The sequence below is a fragment of the Buteo buteo genome, chromosome 1 (assembly GCF_964188355.1).
Source record: "Buteo buteo chromosome 1, bButBut1.hap1.1, whole genome shotgun sequence".
In the NCBI taxonomy this organism is placed as follows: Eukaryota; Metazoa; Chordata; class Aves; order Accipitriformes; family Accipitridae; genus Buteo; species Buteo buteo.
The window spans coordinates 3,339,541-3,361,484 of record NC_134171.1 but is presented as its reverse complement, the minus strand read 5'-3'; the positions used below and the strand labels follow the sequence as shown (position 1 = coordinate 3,361,484).

The window sequence follows — 21,944 nt, the reverse complement described above, 5'->3', positions numbered from 1 at the left end:
ACTCTCTTCTGGCATTAACTTGCGCTCTGCCAGTTGAAGGACTGTCCCTTGGACCAGTCCATCTCCAGAGGATGGAGCCTGTGGGTGAGCTTGCAAGCACACAGCTCTTAATCTTTCATTTGTTGTTTTAAAAAATACACAAACACAACCAATTTACCCAACATCTTACCAATAAAACTGTTTTGTTCTGTGAATCTAAAATATGAGAGCACAAGGTAGACCTTCTCCTTCACTTTGCTTGCAAGGTTTGCAAAGCAGTCTTTAATCTTTCAGCACAGCACAGTACTGGAAGACACTTGGCTGCTGAGTCCCGGGGTCTCTTTCATAACTGAGGCTCTGAAGGAGCTTTATGTTACAGCATTGTCCACAAATACTTGGATCAGGTCAGTGCTGAGTTTCCCAATGCTGCCGGACTTGGAAAATTGAATTTTGGCTGTAGCAAATGGAAGTTCCTTCCTATAGCCAGCGTGCCTTCCTTACTGTTGATGTGCTATAACAGTGTATACATTTACCTGATTAAATTGCTTTCATCCTAACATACAACTAACATACACAAATAATAATTACAAATAGTAATCCTACTATTCCTGAGGCTGGTGGGTTGCAGCCATGGCTTACTGCAGTCAGCTGACTGCACCAGATCCTCAGGATACCGCGTTTTTGAAGGATTATCTGGCAAGCGGATTACATTGCTGGCACGTTGGGGCACAGTGGGGTCAGGGCACGGCAGATGAGTGGAAAGGCTTGTGTGTGGCCAGGGCTAAATAAGCCGAATGTGGGACACGCCACCTCCTTTCAGTTCTGTTGTACGTTTGCTCTTTGGCAATCGTGTTTCCTCTACACGCAGGCCGTATGACTAATTTCTAAGAACAGATGTGGATGTAAGATATTCTTGTGAGTATGTATAACATAAGAGGTTTCTACTCTTACATACTCGAGTGACTTGAGTGCATGCCTGCACCGCGCTCCTTACCTGTTAAAAGGAACGAGGTTTATGAGTCACTGCAAGTCATGCATGCATCATGAATTACTCTCTTCTGCTGTTGCTGATCTGTTTTTACAGCCATCTAAGACACAGCCTGCTCTAAAACCTATTCAAATGTGTTGCATTGACTTTTATAAGCTTTTATAGGCTGTTTTGTTTTCATTCTGCCTTTGCATTTGCTTTTTTTCATTACCTCCCAGTGTACGTTTTTCTTTCAGCATGATGTTGGCCTCATCCTGGAAGGAGCCATGAGCGTCTACTGCATGTGTCTTTCTCCAGGCTTTGTAAAAACTCAGCTTCATTGCTGATTCCCGTTTAACTCTCAGGTGATGCTGATAATGGCAGGGAAAGGGAGTCCTTCCTTCCATCAGCCTTTCTGAAACTGGAGATGAATGCAAAGTCTTCCAACTTTTCTTGCACTTAGCACTGTCCGAGGCTGCATTTTGAATCTGGCAGCTTTGTGAATGAAGGATTAAATTGACCATGAAAATATTGACAGCACAGTTGCTCATGCCAGCTTCCTGATTTGGTCCTGTAAAATTTACCCCTTTGTTTTAAATGCATATAGCTAACTGGAGGATGGAAGGACCTCATCCCCATTGCACAGGGAAGAGAGGACAGGCTGAAGGCTGGACAGCATTTCTGCAGCCCCCAGACCCCTCTGCCTCAGCGACAGCAGTGTCACTGGGAGGTGTTGGGAAAAGCTGGATTGTAAGGAAGAAAATGCAAGTGGTACAGGGGGACCGGCAAGTTCAGCACATCTGTGGGTTACTCACTTTGAGCCAGAGACAAGAGAAAGCAGACGCCTCAGCCATTCTCCAGTTGCCTTAAGAAAGAAATAGCGGGATAGTAACCCAGCTCTCCTCCTCCCTGCCAGATCCAATGTCTTTTTAATCTGCTCTCTCTCAGCTTCTCTTAAAATGGAACTTGCTGGTTGCTGGTGGTCTGCTCGGGTTAAGCAGCGATTCTGGCAGACTTCAGAGCAGACGTGATCTCCAGGTCTCATTGCTTTGAAGATCCTGGTTCTATCACACTCGACTAAATCAGACTTTTTCTTCTCTGTGGAGGTAAAAATCAGCATTGTGCGCCCATCTGATTGAAGTGCTGAGACTTGTCTAATTGAACAAGTGCTCGAGTCAACACTTGAGTAGGATGAAAAGCAGCGAGGAGATCACCCGGGGATTATGTCTGAGCTCCACAGCTACTTGGCACCGACAAAGCAGATGGCTGGGTCGCATCCTGCCCAAGACTGGGGAGAAAAGATGTCGATAGGAAAAAAATATTAACTTGGTTAAATATATTCAACTCTAAATCTAGAAGTGCCTCAGGTCTCTAATTTCTTACTCTATAGCATCAGCCCAGAAGCTGGGATTAGTGAAAAGAAGGGTTGGTTCTGCAAACTCCTGCAAGGAGCCTGCTGCTGCCTCAGAGCTGATGTAGGTAAAACATATTTTGGGAGGGACAACAGAGATGGAGAAAGCAGGAGCGACTTGGCTTGTCATGTAAAAATGAGGATCAACCAGAACAGTCTCGACTTCGTGATTACACCACGGGCCCCTGCGGTGCGGCTTTGCGATGGAGTGAGGAACCCACATCCGAGAGCTGGTGGGGAGGGAAGCTGCTTTGTGCAGACACATGAAAACATCACAAACATCACTGCAGGTCACCTGAACCACAGGGGCAAGCTTCAGCCTGTTCCCTTTAGGATTGCACTTGATCCTACAGCCAAAGTCTGTATCCAGAGATGTTTGGGCTTGGGGAAGTCCTCTGATGGCTGCCTCACTGGAACGTGGCCATCAAAAGTGCCAGTGACCACAGTGTGGCTTTCTGGCCCCTTCCCTTGGGGTGGGAATAAATGCACATACACAGAACTGCTTTTTCACATGCCCCAACCGCTTGCGCCTGGGTAAATACACACTCGGAGCCCAAGGTGAATATGGTGCCTTCACTACGATAGAAATTATCTACTTCTTCTAGCTGTGGACCCTCCTAAGCTTTGCTTTACTTTTCCACAAACAGCATTGCATCTATCAAGTGAAGCTGTGAACATCAGAGTCTCCTTCTCATTTGTAACTGCTGCTGCTGACCTGTAATCACCTGCTGCTGCCTCTGCCCAAAAGCACTTTTAACCCTGGAAACTCCCATGATTTTGCCTTCTGTATTTAAAAGTTATTTTCATTTTTTCAAGTGTGTCTTTAGCTTGAGCAATAATGAAAAGCAGCATTTTGCATATAGGTAAAATGAAGTGGAATCACCTTGCTGGCAGCACTAGAAATACTGTCTTCCAAAGATGTTGCTGAATTTTAACTCTTTGGTTTTAAAAGCTTTTTTTGTTTGTTTGTTTGCAGGGGGCACCACTGGAAGAACCTTTATGGGCTCCTAATGAGATGCAGGTGGACGATTTGCTTATAATAATTAAGGTAGGAAGAAGTGTTGTTAATTTTGGCCTCTTGGCATTTGTCCTCTCTTTGAAATAAAATCGTGCTGGCCAGTGGCCAGCCAGTCATCACTCTATTTTAGGGTTCAGTACACAACGATGGCAGTATGGAGCAGCACACAGCCAAGACATTAACTTTTGTTAAAGTGTCCCTTTAAACACAGAGGGAAGGGAAGTCTTGTTTAAGAACTACCTGGGAATGTAACTAAGTGGAAAAAATCTGACTTCCTCCCCCAAAGGATAATAAGGTCTCTGTTGGTGCAGAGTTGGAAGGGGCATGACTCTTATTTGAGAGCACTCAGCACAGGGATTTTTTTGTTCTGCTGAAACATAGTGGTTGAGTTGGAATTCAGGTTCTAACTTGCCATCTAAAAAAAAAAAAAACCCAAACCTAAAAATATATTTTACTAGTTTATTTTCATAATCTTGAGCTTCTGTGGAAAGCTGGTCTATCTCCAAATGTGGCAAGAGAGCACTCAATTCTTGATTAATGAAATGGAGGAAAATCCCTGATGTTAAAAGCACTAAACTATTGGACAACCTTGGAAAACAAAACACAAATGTGTGCAGAGTTAAATATATTTATGAGTGGTTTTTATGATATTTTAATGTCTAGATTCTTGTCTTGCTGGGTCATTTCTGCCATGGCTGCTGTGCTTAGAAGCATCATCAGGGTGGTGCAATGGTCACTGCTGGTCTCTGCCTCTTGTTGCAATAGGAAAGAGGGTCTTCACCATAGTCACCATAAAGACTCCTAAATGTGAGTCGACCTTTCCCCTTGCAGTCAGAAAAACCCAGGAGGGCTGGAGCAGAGAGCAAGCGATTTGCAATGCAAAAGCTGTCTTGAATTTACTCAGGCAAGAGAACCCTATGCCTTTCCAGGCTTTGCTCTACACACTCTCATAACATTTCAATTTACAAGCCTGAAGAGGCGGTAGAGCTGTCTCTGAGTTCCCACCAATATAACAAACCTCTGCGATGTGCAAATACCCTAAATATAGCAAAATTGGATGTTCTGCTTTGGAGCCCTGTGAGATGTTTGGTGAGACCAACATCATGGCGAGGATTTTGTTCTTGCATTTATTCGGACTGTAAATGTGTAAGAAAGTATTATGGGTGAACGTGGAGTGTGTTACATCTATCGTACTTTAACACAGGCTTTGCTTTATGTTGCAATTGGGGTTTACACTTCTTATTAGCATGGGCAGAATTAGTGGTTTGGTTGGTGTTTAGTTTTGGATAGTTTACTGGCTGAGTAGTTGGAGGGAGAGGGGGAAATTCAAGCTGTAACAAGAGCAAATTCTTTTAATACAGGTTTACGGTTCTCAAATGTATTTCTACTTTTTGTTTGGCTTGCGATAAGATGCACTACTGTGGAATTTGCTTGGAGCAGGGATTTGCATGAATTATTGTTTCTTACAAAATGAACATCTGTGCAAGCCTTCTCCCTGTGCTCCACGGTACCAGAGCACCCATTAGGAGAAGGATTTGTGTGCTTGGATGCAGCGGTCAGCAAAAGCCAAGTGCTTGGGGGAAGGGAAGATGGAGTAATAGAAACAAAGCTGCTGAAACCAAGGGGAAGACTCCTTCTGGTCTGTGCAACAGCGTCTGGATGTGTGTGTTTATTTTATGTGCTGACTTCTTTCCTTCTCATCCCAGCGCAATTTTTTAAAAAGCAACATCCTCCTGTTAGGAGAAACTTGGGACAATTATGCATGGCCTCTTGCAGAGTGCAGTTTTGTATTTAGGAAGTATAATGTCATCAATTGCAGGAGCTGCTGATTGAAATATTGTGGCCCAAAAATACGTAGAAGATAGGAGTAAACAATCATTATGGATGGTCTCTTGATTCTGCACTTAAAGCATTTCATTTGAAGGGTTTCACATTCTCGTAGAGAGATCTTTCTGTAAATGGCTAATTAAGCAAATTAGCTACAGTGTCATCAGTCTGTCTACAAAAAGCAAGAAGCTGACGTTTTGAAGAAACCTTCAAGCTGCAGACTCAAATTATCCAATATTTAAAATTACAATGTCTCACAGGAATAAGAAGAGCAATGAAAGAATCACTTGAAGTTTGGGTGACTTAAAACCAGGTTTCATGTAGAAAGGCAAGCTTTTTTATTTTACTCAAAATTCTACATGGATGCTAAACCTGTCATCCTCACTTAAAATTTGACTAAACCTGATGGTATTAAATGATTTGCTTCTAATTCTTTATTTTCTTTTTGTAGAGAGTAGAAAAGGTTAAGGTAAACATGTTGGGATGTTCATCTAAAATACTTCGTGTCATGTACTTTTTTTCTCAAAAATTGGCTTTAATAGGGGAAAATGAGGAGGAGAATTTCTTCATTTACTGAAATAAATCCCCATGACACAGAGCATCAGGTGCAGGTGTGAGCGATGAGACAGGTAGGGCATTAGTGGTCCCACCATTTGTGTGAATGGTCCTGGGTCAGGAAGAGCACCAGTGCATGTTGAAAGCAATAGGAACGAGGTGTGTAATGTGATGGAGACATGGCATTGTGTTGAGCTGTCTGTATTTGAGAATGCAGAACATTGCCAGATACACTGATTAGTAATTGCCATCTGATGTGGATACCGTCCAGGCTGTGTGTGTGTCCTGGCACCAGTGGGTTTTTTGAGTGTGTTACAGTTGTGCATATGGTTGGAGGTAAGTACAGGCTTACAGCAAGCTACTCAAAAGGGCAGAAAACCATCCAAGCGTGGAGGTGACAGTCACATCAATACTGGTGCAGTGCCGAGCTGAGTGCCGTCTTGTGTTGAGTGAGTACTAAAACCACGTATCTTGTTTCAACAAAATCCATCCAAAGCTATTTGCTACCTTCAGACCATCCATATCCTTCCCTGTGCCTTTTCCAGCTGTGTTGCCAACATGTTTTGGGAGGTGGGAGCCAAGCAGACGTGCCCTGTGGATTTGCAGAAGGGCTTGACATGTGTGGTTTTCTTCTCACTGGTTCCAGCAGTGCCGATCGCTGAGCTGATGTTTTCGGTGCTACCCACAATAACTGAAAGATCTTTCCTGCGAGATAAGAGTCAGTAATTGTGGTTGCCTCGTTCCTCTGGTATGCGTTCCCGTATTAACTTGAAATTTAATTTGTCATCAGCGTGCTGCTGCTGCGTGGCTCTGTCCCCTCCAGCTGTAGCCGTCAGTGTGGAGTCACCGGCTGCTGCAGCAGTCGGACCCTGCACCCTCTCTCTTAAGGATTGCTCTTCAAAAAAGTGCGATGGTGCCATAGCTCGATCTTCTCATTGAGTCCATGCAGTTGTGAGCAAACTGCAGGAGAAGCAAAGAGGAGGTGACAGGTTAGGTCCCATCTCAGTCCTGCACTGGTTCACCCTGGTGGCTTTTGCACTGGATGGTGTCCAAGCCAAGAAGTGCTTTTTCTTCCGCTTGGAAGATTTGCTCCTGTAGTTTCAGATGAAGCCACCAACAGCTGTGGTCCTTCTCAAACCTTTAAAATTGCTGTCAAATTTTGGTATCTGTTGATGTGTAGGCTGACCCTTGGAGGGCTTTTTGGAAGCACGGAGGTTGCCCTGAGACCTGAAATCACAAATTACTGGTGCTCCTAAATTCCGTAGGTACTTCTCCCCACCTCTTTCCTATGAAGCTTCAAACAGCTACATGGGATTTCTTGTCACCGATGTGAGCTGACCTGGCCTGCTGCATGCTAAAAATACCCTGGGATTTGTATGAACTGTTTCACAGACCACCAGGACTAAGCACACACTTCCAGCATTTGGCTGTTGAAGCTGACTGCAGGCTGGGGACGTGAAGGAGACAACTGCTTACAGAAACCACACCGGGCAGCATGTTGGGACCTGCAACCCGTACCTGGAGCTGCTGTGTATAAACACACACATCCACACTCCATCTTATTTCTGACAACTACCTCCCTGAATAGTAATTTATTTTTTTTTCAGTAGCTTGTTCTGCAAGCAGGTTTCCTCTTGCAGGTGTTTAGGAAGACCTCATTTTTATGTTAATTTGGCATAACTATCAGTGCACAGACATCAACTGCTCTTGCGTCCTTCTGAGTTGTGTCATTTTTATTGAAATTCGGTCCTGAAAAACTGATTCAAGCAGCTGACATACCTGTCACCTGAGTCAAACGGAAAACTGCACCAAGTTGGTGGCTGCCTCAAAAATACGTTGCCAGCCCTTGTTTCTTCAGGGTGTAGCAACCACAGCTTTAGCTTTCAGGAGGGTTGCAGCTGCAGTCTGCAGCCTGGGTTCAGTTTTTAATGGTGTTTGCTTGCTAAGTTTAAGGGCTTTCTCAACATCGTGTCTCCAGTGAGATCAAGCAGTGCTAATTATAGCTAAACACAGTTACTGCTGATACTGGTGGACCTCAGTCCATAGGAACGATTGTTTTTATGTTGATGGCTTCAAACACATCTCTGCTTTGATTATATTTGGTCCCATGAAAGGGTTGAGTTGATCCACATCTCTTTCAATAAAATTGATCCTTCAAACTGGGCAGGTAACATATTAGGTGATTTAAATGACTATTTTTACAGCTCAAAATGCATCTTTTTCTGAGCAAGTAATGCTTACTAGCTGCAGGCAAACCTGCGTTGCTCTGCTTGATCAATATTGCGTAACAGATGTGAAGGCGAGTTCCTCGCCGCTGGGGAGTTTATCTACTCCTGGTCAGAAAAATAAGAGGAGATGACAAGTCGAGGAAGTGAAGACGCAGAAGGGACAACATGCGGGCTCCTTCATCATCGCTGGGAGCCGGGAGATGCCCCTGAAGCACTGAGTGGCACGGGGACATCTTTGTTTTCAATTGGTGGTGCCTGTTCCTGATTTTTCTGGGCATCCTTCATGCTGACGTTACCTTTTCATCCCCCCATCCTCACCGTTTCTGGAGAGTGTGTTAACAGAGAAGATCCCTTCTATCTGATGGTGGAAAACAAACAGAGAAGAGCAGATAAAAGGTCTTCAGCAACCCCGACTTCAGGTGGCAGTGGCCTCCCTGTAGCACAGGAGGCTTCCATCAGTGGCTGTACAGAGGTATTCAAAAACTTGGGTAGACCTAATGGCAGAAATGCCCGGTTAAGTAAGACAAAGAGAGGAAATCTAATCAGATGTGCTTTGGGTTTGTTGGTAAAGACACGAGTACAGCTACTTTAGTGACAGTTTTTTCATGGTACCAAATATGGAGGACACTAAAGCTGGAGGGGCCAGAGGAGAACTCTGCTCCAGCTGATATAAACCAAAAGCCATGAAATTATGGAATTGCACCCAATAGGTTTCTTGCCCCAAGACCTTACCGTGTGCTGTAAACCACATCCAGGTTTCAGGAATACATTCGGTCAGCCGGGTACAGGTCCGCGATGGGATTAGACAGGTCAGTGGTTGCTAATACCATTAACTTCTCATATCGCCTTTTGCAGCACTCAGTTCTCGTAATGTTATTTAGGTGTTTTTTAGTCCAAATCCTTGAAGTTCCCTGCTGAAAGCTAAAACAAATGTATCAGTCTTATCAGATCTTTCCAAGAGCAAAGCATGGAAATCCCCTGTCCTCAGGCTGGCATCGTCACCGGTATTTTCCTCTCTCCCTTGACCAGTGACTTTTCCTTTAATATTGCTGTCTAAATCTTCTGTGGCTTATGCAGGGATTAAAAAGAAAGAAAAAAAAATTACATATGCTGTGGGAATTTGGCAAGCGATGCGTGGACCTCTTGCAGTTCCAGTCGGTGGTTAGACGGATTTGTCATACTTATATTATACACGTGTATGGTCTACTTGCGGTGAGGAACCGCTGATGCTTGGTCAGGGACCTGTTCCCTTTTCACACAGAGTCATGCTGAGGGCAAGCAGATATTTGTTTGGGGTTTTTTTGTTTGTGGATGTACATAGGGGGATAAGACCAGCTGGAATAATTAATTATTCTCTGAGAGAGCAGAGTATTTGCAAATGTTGTGATGCCTTACCCATGATGGTCTAAGGTAGGTGCATTTTATGGGAAGTAATATCTAATAGGAGGTAAACTGCTGCAGTTGGGGAGATGCAGACAAGCTTTTGATGCGTAAATCCTCCAGTTCTGAGACAAAATGCGTTATCGGTCTTACAAGCCCAGCCAGTTGCTCTGAGCTTCATCCAAATATAATAACACTTTGATTGAGAGAGAGGACAGTTGGTACCCGCAGAGCCAAGGGATGTGCTCACTGGGGAAGGAGGTAAATTATTTCTTGGGGAATGTGGAAGGGTTATCTGGGGACCAAGGAGGAGGACAGTTTTAGGGGGAAACTAGCTTTTGGTTGACTGTTGCTCTGTGACAGGGAATTTAATTCCCAAATTTGCTTTTTGAATGCATTTTATAGATACCCATCAAGGCTGATGTGTTTTGTAAGACATACTCCCTTTCTCGCCTGTCCTCTCTGTTACCCAGGTGCTTCTGCCCGGTGTATGAGCTAGCTCTGGTGTAGTGCAGGAGGAGGGTGGTATACTGGGTGAAGCATATGATATTTTGGGGAAACAAATACTGTAATCCATTAGGTTTTGCTGCCGCAGAGAGCATTTGTGGGGATGGGGGCTGTGTATGAGTAAGCGTTGCAGCTTGGCCATACTCTGCTTCCATTTGATGTGGTGCATGTGCCTTGATGAGGAATTCAGCAAGGTCGAGGAGCTCTTTGAAGAGCTGGAGGGAGGGAAAAAGCTCTTTAAAGTACGTCAAATATAAATGGAGTTTATACTACAACGAAGCTGCGTTTTACTTCTGCGTGGTTCTTTCCTTTCCCCACTGCAAGGTGCCTTGCTGGTACAGCATGCTGGCTTGACTGTACCTCGCTCAGCAGATGTTCTTGGCAACTTCAGATCTTACCTTGCACTGAGCTTTGAGGAAGCATAAGGTCAAACTGCTGTGGTTCTAGAGGAAGTTTATAGGTTGTAAGTTCAATGAGACCTGGTCCTTAAAAAAAAAAAAATCTAAAAAGAAAAAAAAAAATTAATGTAGACTGCTTCCAGTCTTGTACAGGGTGTTGGAGAAGTCAACAAGATCGAGTGAACAAGACCACACCACTAATGAAACCAGTGCCTTAGTTTCTGCAAAAAGCTTTGTATTTGAGGCAAACTAGTTTTGAGGATTAAATGCTGCCATACCCCCCCAAAATGAATGGATATTATGGCATCTAAACTGACATCTGAGCTTCTGAGGTACAGGTGTGACTGAGCAGGAAAGTATCTGCAGCTGCAGTCCATTTGGGTTTAGCTGTTGCGTGTTACCCAGTGCAGTGTTCCTCCTTGCAGAGAAAAGTTGAGGGGATGTGAGAGCTCTGCGGGAGGAGAGGGAAATGACCCTAGAGATGAGGCAGCAGAAAGATGAGTAACTGTTGAAGCTGGGTTGGGTTGTTCAGGAGAGCAGTTGGTCAGGATGCACATTGTGTGGTCAAGATGCACATTGTGTTGGTGCATTTTAATCTGCGCAGGAAGACTCGGAGAGGTGTGTTCAGAGATGCGCCGGAGGAAGAAGTGATGGGCGTCGAGCGGGTGCTTGCTGGGATGCCCGGCATCTTGCTTCCTTCACCCCAAAGGTGAACTCTTAAGTTATCGACATGGTAAGGCAGATGGTGGGACAGCATGACGCAGAACAGCGTGAGCTTGAAGGAGCTGGAGGGAAAGAGTTAAATCTGAGCAAAAAGCAAATTTTCTGGAAGGGCTGGAGCTCTGCCCTTCAATGCTTCCCCAAACCGGGACATGCAAGTTGGAAACCCTGGGAATGGCTCCTGCACCTGAGGGTCCTTGTGGAGGGCTGCAGCAGGAGTGGTGGTATTGGCTGGATGTCCTCTTCCGAGTCTGCATCTTTGAATGAATGTGCAATGGAGAGGACAGGGATTCTGCTTGCACGCTCTAATCCTATTGCTAGACTAGGTGTCCCCTTAAAGATACCAGTTAGTCAAAAAAACATTCTGAAACTCCAGTTGCAATGAATCACTGCCTTCAGCTGCAGGGGCACTAACCATGCGCATCAGGCCACCTCGCTGGCTTGTCACCGCTTTTTTAAAATACTGCTGTTGAAGAAAGGCAGAGCCCTGGTCCTGCAGCACCCTGCGGGTGCTGGGGTGCAAGAAGACCTCGACACCGATGCTGCTGGTGCTCCTACCAGAGCTATTAGAGGCTCAGGTCGGCTGTCTGAGAGCTCAGACACATGTTATGCATAATGAAGATTTGTTTCCTCAAACGACCAGTTGCAGGAAACAAATTTTCTGCTCTTCAGCTGCCAGCCCAGGCCGTTGGGTTGCAGTGAGGCAGCCCAGCTCCCACTTACCCAGCTTGGCTTGGGTGCTGTCAGCAGCATTGAAGGCACCCTCAAATATTACGGTAGGGATGCTAACAGGTATCCACAGGCACAAAAGCAAACTGGGAAGCCCCGTATACCACTGGTTTTGAGCCAGTTGCTCAACGGAAGATCAGCTTTGCTGGGGGATGCTGCCACCTTCTCTTGGTGGCTCCTTCCCCAGTTATGCTGTTTTGCTTTAGAGGTGAATCTGTGAAATATCCTTCCTGAGCGCCAGCCAGAGGCTCGATCGAAACCTATTTAATAGCTATTTTGTTATTTTTATGTGCTTTGAGTAGGGCCTGAAATGTATCATTTGGGAAGATGTTTTAGTGAGATTTTGGATGGCAACCCACTTTCTCCTCTGCATTAACTACTTTAAAATATCTACTCCCTGGTTCAATTTTATTTGCCCTTTAATAAAAAAAGATAATATCTGCTAGACACTAGTTTTTTCTTCCCTCAGGCAGGAGTTTAAGAGTTCTTATTGTTTTTAAAGTAGCTGTTTCTGTGCTTTTTGAATGGCTGTCAGCTTGCTGAAGATGATGATTAATCTTTATCAAGTGCTTAATTGAAAATGCTGTTGAAGTAATGTGAGGCAGATGATCACTGGGATGCTCAGGATCACCTTTGGTCCACATACTGTGCTTTGAGCATTGCTGCTTTATAATCTAGTGAAAGCAGCCCTATATTTTGAGCATTAGCAGAGGGAGAAGCTCTTCTTCAGTAGTTCACAGTCTTGCTTGTACTGAAATGACTTTATTTTCTTATGCAACAATCATAATTTTAATAAACTTTTCTCAGTCACAGAAGGGAAGAAATGAACTGATTTGCTGCTTCTCTTCACCATGAGCCAGACTTTTCCTTTTAAAAGAAAAAGTACTATTTAAAACCTGCCCTCTGCTTTTCAGCATCTCCGATTGAATTATTTCGTTCATATGCATATTTTTATTAACAAGTTGGGAAAGAAAACCAAGCACTTTTCCTTAGGCATCGATACTTTCTTCACTCTGAGCTCATCCCAAGTGCAAAATATCTTCTCTGCAAGCTAAACAGAAAGCAAAAGTAACCAAGGCAAGAGCCTTTCTACGGGATAGGAAAATAAACTGAGTTCTGGAAAATAGAAATGTGGCGTTAGTGCTGCCCTGCAGTGAGAGCAGTGGGGATGGCTCCATCTGGCTTTGATAGACATCTGCAAAACCCAGCGTCAATGTGAATTCCCCTCTGCCATGATTCTGCTTCTAATTAAAAAGTCAGAGCTGTTTAAAAGGACTTACTGAAAAGTTTGGGTAGATTTATGCCTAAATGTTGGTGATTATGATTTCTTTAAATCAGATTCTTTAATTCAGATTCTGAATATGCTTTAAACTGTTCAATCTTAAACTAATTGGGATTTTTAACAATCAGACGCTCCCTTCCATCCAAGGGAGCATCATTCATTCTGATGAGAGCAGAATAGATCTTTTAGATGTTCAAAACAGACTATTAATGCTAATTGCATGTGAGGGTGATGGGGACCCATGGTCACTGGCCACAAGGAACAAGGTCACCAGCTGTGTCTGTTTTCAGGGTACCAGGGACATGCAAGGCATGGGACAGGGTGGTAACTGGGAAGTGCAAGGCTCACAGCAAGACAACTTTCAGACCCTTTCAGCTGCTGATCTGCCCTGGTCTTTGTTCTTGGGAGCAAAATTATGGAAGAATTTTCTGTTGCACAATTTTTTTAACATATATTTGGAGGGCTTCATACCAGAGGGGTTTTTGTGGGTTTTGTTTTTGTTTTTGTTTTTTTTCCTAAGGATGCTTTAACATCTGTATTTGGTAAAATGTGCTATTTTTTAAGTATTTGTATTGGTGACTTTTATTTTGCAACTGAACCAGTTTTGTTGTGAATTGTCCAACTTCTGGTTTTGAGGAGGAACAAAGCTATTTTTTCTCACCAGCCTACATGGCATTTAATCCAACTGGAGCACGTGGCCACTGTGACACAGAAAACAAAACTCGCTCTTCAACAAATTCATCACTGCATGACTTCAGTAGTTAAAGCTGGTTGAAGAGGTTGGCTCAAATCTCCTGTCCAAGGACTGCCGTGCTGTACTTTAGAAGTTGTTTGTGTTCAAAGATGCTGCTTCTATTTTGGTAGGAAAGTATGCATCTTTGAGAGATGTTTCTTCCCACTAGCTGCACACTCATCCTGCAGTATGGTTTCCAGAAAGACATCTTAATGAAATAACCCACTGGGGGCACAAAGCAGCCACCCCTGGTAGTGGGACCTGGATGCTCTCCATAAGCAATGAGCCCAGGTATTGTATAGCAGAGGCTGGGTACCATCGAGAGGTTAGTGACCGATTAGATGGTGTTTGAAGAAAGTTGTTGGCTAAACAAAGTCTGGTGTGTTACTGGATAGTAATTTTCATCTTGTTCAGCGAAACATTGAATGCTGTATCTCATCAGTCAAAAAATACCAGGGATTTTTTTTTGTTTGATTTAAATAGACTGCGTGCAATGAGGACCCATGTTAGCAGAGGCAGGGTGCTGGCAGTTAATCAACCTGTTAGACATGTGAGGATGTGCAAGGGATGTCTGGATGCAGCCAGTATGACTAAGAAAGCACCAAACACACAGCTGATCCCCCTGCATCCAGGGATATGCTCTTGAACCAAGCAAGAAGTTAGCAATGCAGTGAAGAGTGAAGCAATTTCTCCCCTAAAAATTAATGTGATAGAGGGGATGTATATGGGGACTGAAGAAATGCCCGTACAGTTACGTTTCCATCACTGTCATCTCCTTCCCTGCATGGATAAAGATGAGCCAAGGGGGAAGGACACAAAACTGGAGGAGTGGTTGGGTGACCCGTTCTGAAAGCCACTATCTCCACCAGCTGATGATCTTGATGATCTTGCTCCTCTTATCTCGGCATCGTACTTGCTGTCCTTAGGAGTATTTCTAGAGGGATTTACAAAACCGCTGAAGTGATTTAAGTGCTCAAAAGTATTTGAATATCCCAGTAAGTATTTATCTGCTATTAAGGTCTTGTAAAAACATTGTGAAACATGAGCCATCATCCGAGTCCTGCTTCCCTTTCTGTCAAACTGGCAGATACCGGGCTTTGATCGTCTCTTGTGCCTATGGATTAGAGCCATCTCCTTTTTTCTTTGCACAGAGGACCCACAAAAGCATCTGGGACTGTGCACGGGCCATCGCAGCCCTGAACAAGCAGCAGCAAGGCCCATCTATGCAATTTTCAGTCTTGCCAATGCCTTTTGTGAGATGGTACCAGCTTTGGTACTTCAAAGAAAGGTGTCAGAAATGCAAAAATGAGCAATTAAGGATTAATCTGCTTGTGGGGATGGGTATCTGCCTCCCCCCCTCCTGATTGTGCTGTAAATTAGTGGTTGACTTGATCCCTGTAGTGTAGCTATTTATACCTCAAAGGTTTGAATTATAGCTGTGTAGATTATATCATCCCTTTGTTTAATCTTTTTTCCTTTCTTCTGTCATGCTTTTGACCTCAGTGATTTTCAAAGCAGTCAGATTCTCTTCCTATGGTTTTCTTGTGATGGCATTTGTATCCAGGAAAGGGGAGGAGAATTTAGATGGCTTTTTCTGTACCATTTTATTTTCTCTAATGCTCTCCCTTACTCATTTCCTCATTCAACAGCTCAGTCCTTTTTTTAACCTTTTCAGAGGTTTTCATATCACAACCTTCATAGCCTTTCCAGGTTTTTTTATTTTCTAGGCCTTCAAAACAGCGTGCACAGAGCTAGGGGACAGCCTGGATGAATATTGCACCTTATGGGCTTGAAGCCTTCACAAAAAGCTTTGGAAAGGAGAGTTGCTGCCATGCACCTGCCTGCTTGTTGGACCTATGCCTCTCCTTCATTCCCCCCCACCAAGGAACAAGCAATGCAAGGGAGGGTATTGTTGCTATTGGATTTATTGGCTGTGATTTTGCAAATAAGTGCTTTATAATCACTTCCTTGCTGTGCCTCGCAGCCAAGAAAGGGAGACGTGCAGCGAAGGAAGGGCAGGCTGCCTGCTTGTGCTCCAGCTTTCCCTTTGGATATGTATTTCCTATTTCGAAGACTGCTTTCTTTTAGACCTCTAATAAGTGTTAGAGCATTTAGAATACATATTTATTCTTGTAGCTCTCTATAAGTTGCATTTTAAACAAAAACCCCAAAGTTGGCCCCAGGCCAGTGACTACAGTGGTTCCTGGCTCTTTGCTCGGTCGCTGCGATTTGGATGTTCCCGTATTTCCCGTACAGGAGAAGCCGTCAGAAAAATAAAGGGCACAGGAGATGTGGACACACTGAAGTCAGCAGAGTATTTTTAAATATTAGACCATACTGTAAAAGGGTGGGAAATCTTTGCTGCTAATGCAAGCAGATAGTCCCTCTGCAGTGCGAGCTTCCTTCCCATCCCTCTCGACAGGGATTCCTGCGTGGAGCATCCCTCCCACCAAAAATGCTCCCTTTGGCTTTCAGACCCTTGTATAGCAAGGCGTTTTTATTTGGCAAAGCACTAAAAGGACACATGGTTAAATGTTTTGAACAAGAAGGAAGAAGATAGCCAGTCAGCGAAACTCCTGAACGTGAGCATAAACTTTTGAAACTTTAGTGAGCATGGTGGTGTTGGGTTGATGGTTGGACTCGATGGTCTTAAAGGTCTTTTCCAACTTAAACGATTCTATGATTCTATGATTCTAACTTGAAGCTGGGCTGAGCTGGACACCAGCTGCAATGATAATGGAGGCAGCAGGAACATTCATGTGATGGGAACAGCCTTTAATTACTTGTAATATGGCCGGGCTGAATGCATAACCTCTAAAAGAGGGGCCATTGCCCATTAACATCCAAATGTTAGCACATCAAACCAAGTCATATAGGTAAACTCAAGAGGACTATTCCAACCATTTGCCATCATCTTTCCCCATAACTTCTTTTTTTATATGCTTTCCAGACTTACCTGGAAATTGAGAACTTGCAGTTGATAATGATGAGAAACCTTAAAAGTGTAGGCTGAGAAAGTACCGAGTATTAATTGTCATTTACTTTCCTTTTGTGTTGGTTGGACAACTTGGAGGCAGGATCCTGAAGTAGCAGGAGGGCTCTTAGATCGAATGGGTAATTATTTGTTAAAGTGTGAGAATTTCCATTATGATTAAGCCCCCAAACAACCATCTTTTTTAATAAATTAGAATATCCATTACCAACAGCAGGCCATCAGACAGGTAGATCTGGGTGTAAAATTACATATTGAAAATTGTTGGGGAAAGGCACTGGCAGATTGGAGTTGAGTTTTCCAATTAAGGCTTTCTTTAGGATGTCTTCAGTCGAAGCCATTGTGTTTGTGATGCCCTTTACCAGTACATGCTGTAACCACCAGCCTGATGGATATTTGGGGGTTCATTTGTCTCTTGCAGCTGTTCCAATTTTTGTGAAGAAATAATAATTTTTTTGGAGCAGCATTTCAGACCTTGGTCCTTTTTTTTCCAAGCTGCTGCCTGCAATTTGGCCAGAAGCCAGCCTTTCTTTTCCTTGGTATTTATGTGAAGTGGAACCTATTGCCAGCTGCAGAAAAGCCAATCATTGGATAAACCCAGATCCTGCATCTGAAATGGAGTTAGGAATATTCATCAGGCAAAGCCGGTATCGTAACCTGCATTTTCATATGCCTGGGAGCGTTGCAAGCAATTAGACTGGTCTGATGGGATGGGTCCCTCTCCTCTCTTCCCTTATCCCACCCTTTCTCATTTTTTTCTCTGCCTTCCTTCCCTCCTCCCCCAAAAAGGAGGGGGAGAAAGAAAAGCAAAGTAACTTGTATGGATAGAGGGGAGGTGTAATTATGAGCAGTGGGACCAATTTAAAAATGGAAGATTTCAGAGAGTCTTAGACTTTCTTTGACATGTTGGGCTTTTTTGCAGAGGATAAAAGGAAAATAAACTAATTTATTCCTAAATTGTAATTCCTTTTTGGTATTAATCTGTTTAATTAGCATAGTTCATAAATGCACATATGCAGGGGAGAGAGGGGGACTGCAAATTGAAATGAAGAAATTTTCAAAAGGAAAGTCTTGATAGGAAAGGCTTCCTGGCAGTGAGATGTTTTAGGCTGCAGGGAGAAATAATATCCCAAGAGAAGAGGTGGAAACTCCATTGATTTGGACTTTTATAAGTGAGACCGGATGGAGTAATTTGGGAAGTTTCTTATAGGGAACAGTCTTTTGCTGCATGGTGGGTAGGACAAGATGATCTAATCGATCTCTTCCCTGTCCAGTTCATATGGTTTTCATTTCCTTCTGCTGAGGGGTGGGGAAGGGAGGTGGACTGGTGAGGTGTCTGGTAGTATTAGGGATTGGTCATTTGTTACAGGGTTAATGTTTTTCTGGGCTGTGATTCTGCTACTCCAAAATATTTTAAATTAAAAAGGACTTTAGCCCCTGCTCTAGCCATTTCTAGATGTAGAAGGGTGTAACCATCTTAGCCGTGATCACTCTTCAGCTTTCCTGAAGCTGTAGTTGAGGCATCTCCCAAAACTGTCTTGTGTCAGTAGGGTGTCAGCTCTAGAGCTTAATAACTGAATACTGTTTCACTGAGATTTGAATAGCTTTTTCTTTGCTTTTACCCACAAGAAATCCCATTTCCTATTTGTTCCATGGTAGAGACCTCTGAGAATGGGTAAGAAATCGGGGCAGAACGTACCTGGCCATGAACGTTTTATTTCCCCTCTCTTTGAACCTTGGTCATCATGCAGGTTGGTGTTGAGAAAACCTTTTGAAGCATGTTAGGATTTGACCTGCTTGTGACGCTAAATTATGTGGCTAATGGCTCTTGATGTGTTGTGGCTGAATCATGGCTTGAAGGTCGCAAGTGGTCTACCGCTAGCCTTATTTATCTATCAAGGTGGTTGCTGTTTCTGTTGATGGGAAGAAAAGCAAGGATTTATGACTTGGTATGAATTTCCAAGGAGGGATGGAGAGATCTGAGAATAATATCTTACCTAGGAAGGGTGGCTTTGCAGCCAAGCTGGAAATGTCATGGTGGAGGAGATGGTTGTAAGGCCTGGGAGGAGGGAAAAGATGAGAGAGTGGACTGTGCACAGCATTTAGGAAGAAGATGGATTAAAGTTTGCTTTAGTGCTAAATGTGAATGTTGTTCTCGGGACAGAGATAGTTGGAGCAGGGAAGAGGAGGACTGTAGAGCATTGGATAAAGGAGCAACTTTAGCCTGGGTCTGCGATGCGGTCAAGCAGTAGGATGCTGCATTTGGGCATTCAGCCTAAGCCCAGCAGGGCTCATGTGGAAAACCTGTACAAGGAAACCTTGTTATTTTATCCCCAGCAGAAGATTACTCATTAGATCTCTGAAGAGTATCAGTAGCTTTCTGCAGTTGCTGACTTCATGGTTATATTTGTTCTTGAAACACTGAGGCATGTAAACACAGTTTATATGTGTCTATTTTTGAGGCCATGGGAACTATAATGTCCATCTTTCCTTGGTTCTGTGCTATAGGGCTCATATTTGCTTGTTTCAAGTGTGAGAAATTGAACCACAGATAGTGGGCATGTCCATCTCTGGTGTCCTCTCCTAAGAAAAAACCTGCAGAGACCTCCCCTAGGTCCATGCTTGTGAGCAGGATGCGCTCAGAGCACGTCCATCCCCTTACACAAGTGCAAGGTCAGGTTTCTGCTGGATCTGGTTTTTTCCCTTGGAAGGGGACATGGCTTTTCAGGAGGAAAAGTCCGTTCTCCTTGACAGCGATTTTATTCCCCTGACAACTTTAATTCCTTCTGAATTCTCCCAGTTGTGAGGGGCAGCAGAAGTTGGATGCTGCATAATCTCTGATCCCCTGCCAGTTTTGCATCCCTTCTCTCGGCAGTGATTTGTAAATATTATTTTCCCCCAGTATGTTAAAGGACATTTTCATCTGCCCTGGCAGAAGGAAGAGTATTTTGTTGGGACTATTGTATCAAATTTTGCTCCTTGTTTAAGATTTATATTAAAAATAATAATAACACCAATGGAAATGCAACTTTGGTGTTTTCCACTTAAATTACTCATTCACTTACAGTCTGGGAGCTGCAGCTTTGCTACCACTTGAGACCCAAAATGCAAATATAACTGAAGATCATGTGGAAATAAACCCATCCATTTTCTGCTCTCCTGTGTGAGGAGCCAAGGTGTACAAAGGGAAAACCATTGGCAAATACACTGGAATTTAAAACTTGGCAGAAAATAACGAAGCAATTGTGGGCTGTTCTCATTGATCGCTTGGGCAAGGCAGTGTGATTTTGGCGTGTTGCTTCAATTTAGCTAATTCTTAGCAGCATAATGGTAATTTCATGAAAGTTATTTCGGTTAGTACCAAAACTGCAACACAATAAAGATAGATTTTTTTTCCTGATAACAGTTTTGATCAAGGTTTCCTTTTATCCTGCAACTTTTAAATAATTGGCCCACTTGTTCTTTGCTTTTATTGTACTCGGGATATTATAAAATTAGATTGTTTTGTAAACCGCTAATTTTAGACACATCTTGATGCTTATTGTCCCTTTCATTGTGCTTTTTTAATACCATGGCAGAACTCTGCAGAGAAGCGGAAGTAATCTGTGTCCTGAGACTTTTACGTCTAGACTGGATGAAGGGCAAGAAAATGCAGCAGGAGCAATCACCCACCAGCTTTTTTTAAAGTCACTTTGCCTTCCTAATCCAAAATCCACAACTAATTCCCTTTGCCATAATATTAGGTAGCGGAAATTGGACAAAAATCATAAACATACCTGTATCGAATGAGTGTGAAATCAGAAGCAGCTTTCCAAACCAGTAGGTATATATAATAGCCAACGTGGGCATTACAGATACAATTGAGTTGCTAAGGCAGGGCTTTCCAATAGTGCCTTGTATAGCCCCGTATCGTCTAATTATTCCGCTTCAGTGTAAGTTAACAATGAAGAGAAGATAAAAGCTTGGCAACCCGTTTGCTTAGAGGGGTCAATTTATCCCAGCTCTTTGTAGAGCAGTGTAATTTTAGGCTTTTACACGGTGGATAACACCATCCCCCCTGCAGGAACACTCACTGCAGCGCTTCCGTAAATAGGTCAGGAGAGGACGGCATGTCATACAGTGTGGAGAGCGATGCCAGAATTGTACCTTGCTTAATGTGAATTATTTTTTCTTGAAGAAAATAAGATGGTTTTGTCCTTACTCACCCAGTTTGTAAAAAAAAAACTGGGTCAGTTGGACAACTGCTCATGCCAGCAGCGTGTTTTGGTGTGCTGCATTTGGGATGCGAAAGTTCACGGAGCCTGGGATTAACACTTTCTTCAGCAGCAGCAAGGTGTGATGTCTTTTTTCCCCCAACAGGAACTACTGAAATAATATGTAGCAGGTGTTTCACCTTTCTGAACATTATTCCGATATACTGAGCTTGTTTGGCATGGATTATAAACCAATTGTGGGGCTATTTATTGGCTTCAGCCCTTCTGGGTGACGTTGGATCTCATCTTTGGAAACAGCTTAATCCCCATGACATCCAAAAAGAAGAATCTCAGTTTTCTTTGATGACTTCTGTATTTTCTGATACTGTGACAAACTACAGCTGTTGGGCATGAGCAAGGGCTTGGCTACAGTGGCAAAAGACACAGCAATAATGGGGTGAAGTTCCTCATTCCTCCTCTCCCCACCGACAGGCTACTAATTACTCAAGGAGGAAATAGGAGGACTCTGGAAGGCAGAGCGTTGGCAATCAGATGCCAAGGTAAATATAGCCTTGGCCCTGCCTTTAACCGACTTGAGGCCATCATGATTACAGGAGGAGTCCTGCTTGAAAACAGCTGGGATGATACGGCCCGAGGATAACAGATGGCTTTGAACATCCACGAGCGAGCAATGCAAAACCCTGGGAGCATTTTTCTCTCCCTCGGTATACAAGCAAGCAACAGGCTGGGACCTGTCCTCCCAGAGCTGCTAAAGAGGACTTAGGATCAGAGCACTACAAAGGATCCATAAAAAATAAAAATCCGCTTCTGTCTGCCTTAACATGGAGTTTGCTCCAAAAACCACATGGGAGATAGATGGACACGTGGGGAGGGTAAGAAGTTGCATTGGAAACCTTTAGTTCTTCTACCACCCAAACCACAGACATTGCTGGTGGGCATGGGATAGCCAAATGCCGGAGATGCTTTTCATTTTGCAGCCTTGCTGGGGAAAAGGAAGGAAAAAA

General features: G+C 43.6%; 1 protein-coding gene across 7 annotated transcripts in view; it reads left to right on the top strand.

Annotated features, from left to right (window-relative positions):
- PTPRA (protein tyrosine phosphatase receptor type A) overlaps window positions 1–21,944 on the top strand; it is a 129,505-nt gene that overhangs the window by 56,049 nt on the left and 51,512 nt on the right. For all 7 annotated transcript variants that reach the window (XM_075045840.1, XM_075046106.1, XM_075046012.1 and 4 more), the window contains one exon: window positions 3,334–3,405. In XM_075045840.1, the coding sequence (XP_074901941.1) occupies window positions 3,334–3,405 (72 nt within the window). The remainder of the gene's footprint in view (window positions 1–3,333; window positions 3,406–21,944) is intronic.